At 40.6% G+C, this 1084-nt stretch overlaps 1 protein-coding gene across 1 annotated transcript; it reads left to right on the top strand.

Annotated features, from left to right (window-relative positions):
- Nucleotides 1–293: 293 nt before the first annotated feature.
- Nucleotides 294–1078, top strand: LOC124891153 (TOM1-like protein 3). Its single transcript, XM_047402962.1, has one exon. It carries the CDS (start codon nt 309–311, stop codon nt 1011–1013), a length of 705 nt encoding a protein of 234 aa, XP_047258918.1. The 5' UTR covers nt 294–308; the 3' UTR covers nt 1014–1078.
- Nucleotides 1079–1084: the final 6 nt, after the last annotated feature.

The following is a 1084-nucleotide window of genomic DNA, read 5'->3' as shown; positions in this document are numbered from 1 at the left end:
GCATGTCACAATTTTGTTTCTTGATTAAGGATCTTCTTTGAGTGATCCATGCTTTCTGAGTAGATATAATTGCCAATAATTTGTCCCTTGGGGTTGGGGTGGTGTGTGTGTGCGTGTGTGTGTGTGTGGATTTAACGATAAAGAGAGCTATAATCATAATTGTATTTTTTTAACTACTGTAGAATGTAGTTTTGTGCTTTATTTTAATCAAGGATTCCAAAAAGTGTAGGAACATTTTGTTGGGGTTTTCCAATTTCTCTACTGTATCCTTCGATGGTGTGGTCCTTGGTTTTTTCCCCCTTGTCTTGATGTGTTACTGTTACTCAATTTGCAGATCTTCAAGAGATCCATCACAGGGACAGGGGCGGAGGGCTATTGATGTGAAGAACGAGCCTATGCGAATTACTCCTACTCTTCCTCCCCCACCTTCATCAAGGAGACCAGTTTTTACAGAAGGGAAAATGGTTGATTATCTCAGTGGTGACAGGTTTGAATCTGAAAGATCATTGGGAACAGAAGGATCCTCATCTATTGCTGCTTCAACTAATTCAAACAGTGCGAACTCCATCCCGCATTCAAGTCCCAAGTCATCTTTATCTGCACCCCCTCCGGATGATTTGCTAAATCCAACTGCTGATGATGACTTCCTGAACCCCACTGCATCTATGTTTACTGGAAAAAGTAACCACAACGAATCTGATAAAAAAGCCAAATCTGCCGATCACTTGCCTCCAGTACCTTGGGATGCTCCTCCTGCCACACTTCCTCCACCACCAGCAAGATATGATCAGAGACAACAGTACTTTGAGAAACATGTTTCTGGTGGTTCTCCTCCCCAAAGAACTGGTTCGAGTTCTTATGATGGCTTAGTTGGACAAACAAAGAATCTCTCGATTAATTCTTCTTCACCATCCAAACCAGAGAAACCTGAGGATGCACTCTTCAAAGATCTTGTTGATTTTGCAAAAGCCAAGTCTTCGCCATCTTCAAACCAATCTAATAGATCATTTTAAGTGACTTAAATGAATATGAATAATTTGTGGTGGTGTATATCAACTTTGACATCTAGTAGCAATAAATACTA

Source organism: Capsicum annuum, unplaced genomic scaffold (assembly GCF_002878395.1).
Source record: "Capsicum annuum cultivar UCD-10X-F1 unplaced genomic scaffold, UCD10Xv1.1 ctg31420, whole genome shotgun sequence".
NCBI classification, from domain to species: Eukaryota; Viridiplantae; Streptophyta; class Magnoliopsida; order Solanales; family Solanaceae; genus Capsicum; species Capsicum annuum.
This window is presented reverse-complemented; position numbering and strand designations above follow the sequence as displayed.

Coding starts and splice junctions, on each gene's coding strand:
- LOC124891153 (XM_047402962.1), top strand. CDS start 309: ATGTGTTACTGTTACTCAATTTGCAGATCTTCAAGAGATCCATCACAG.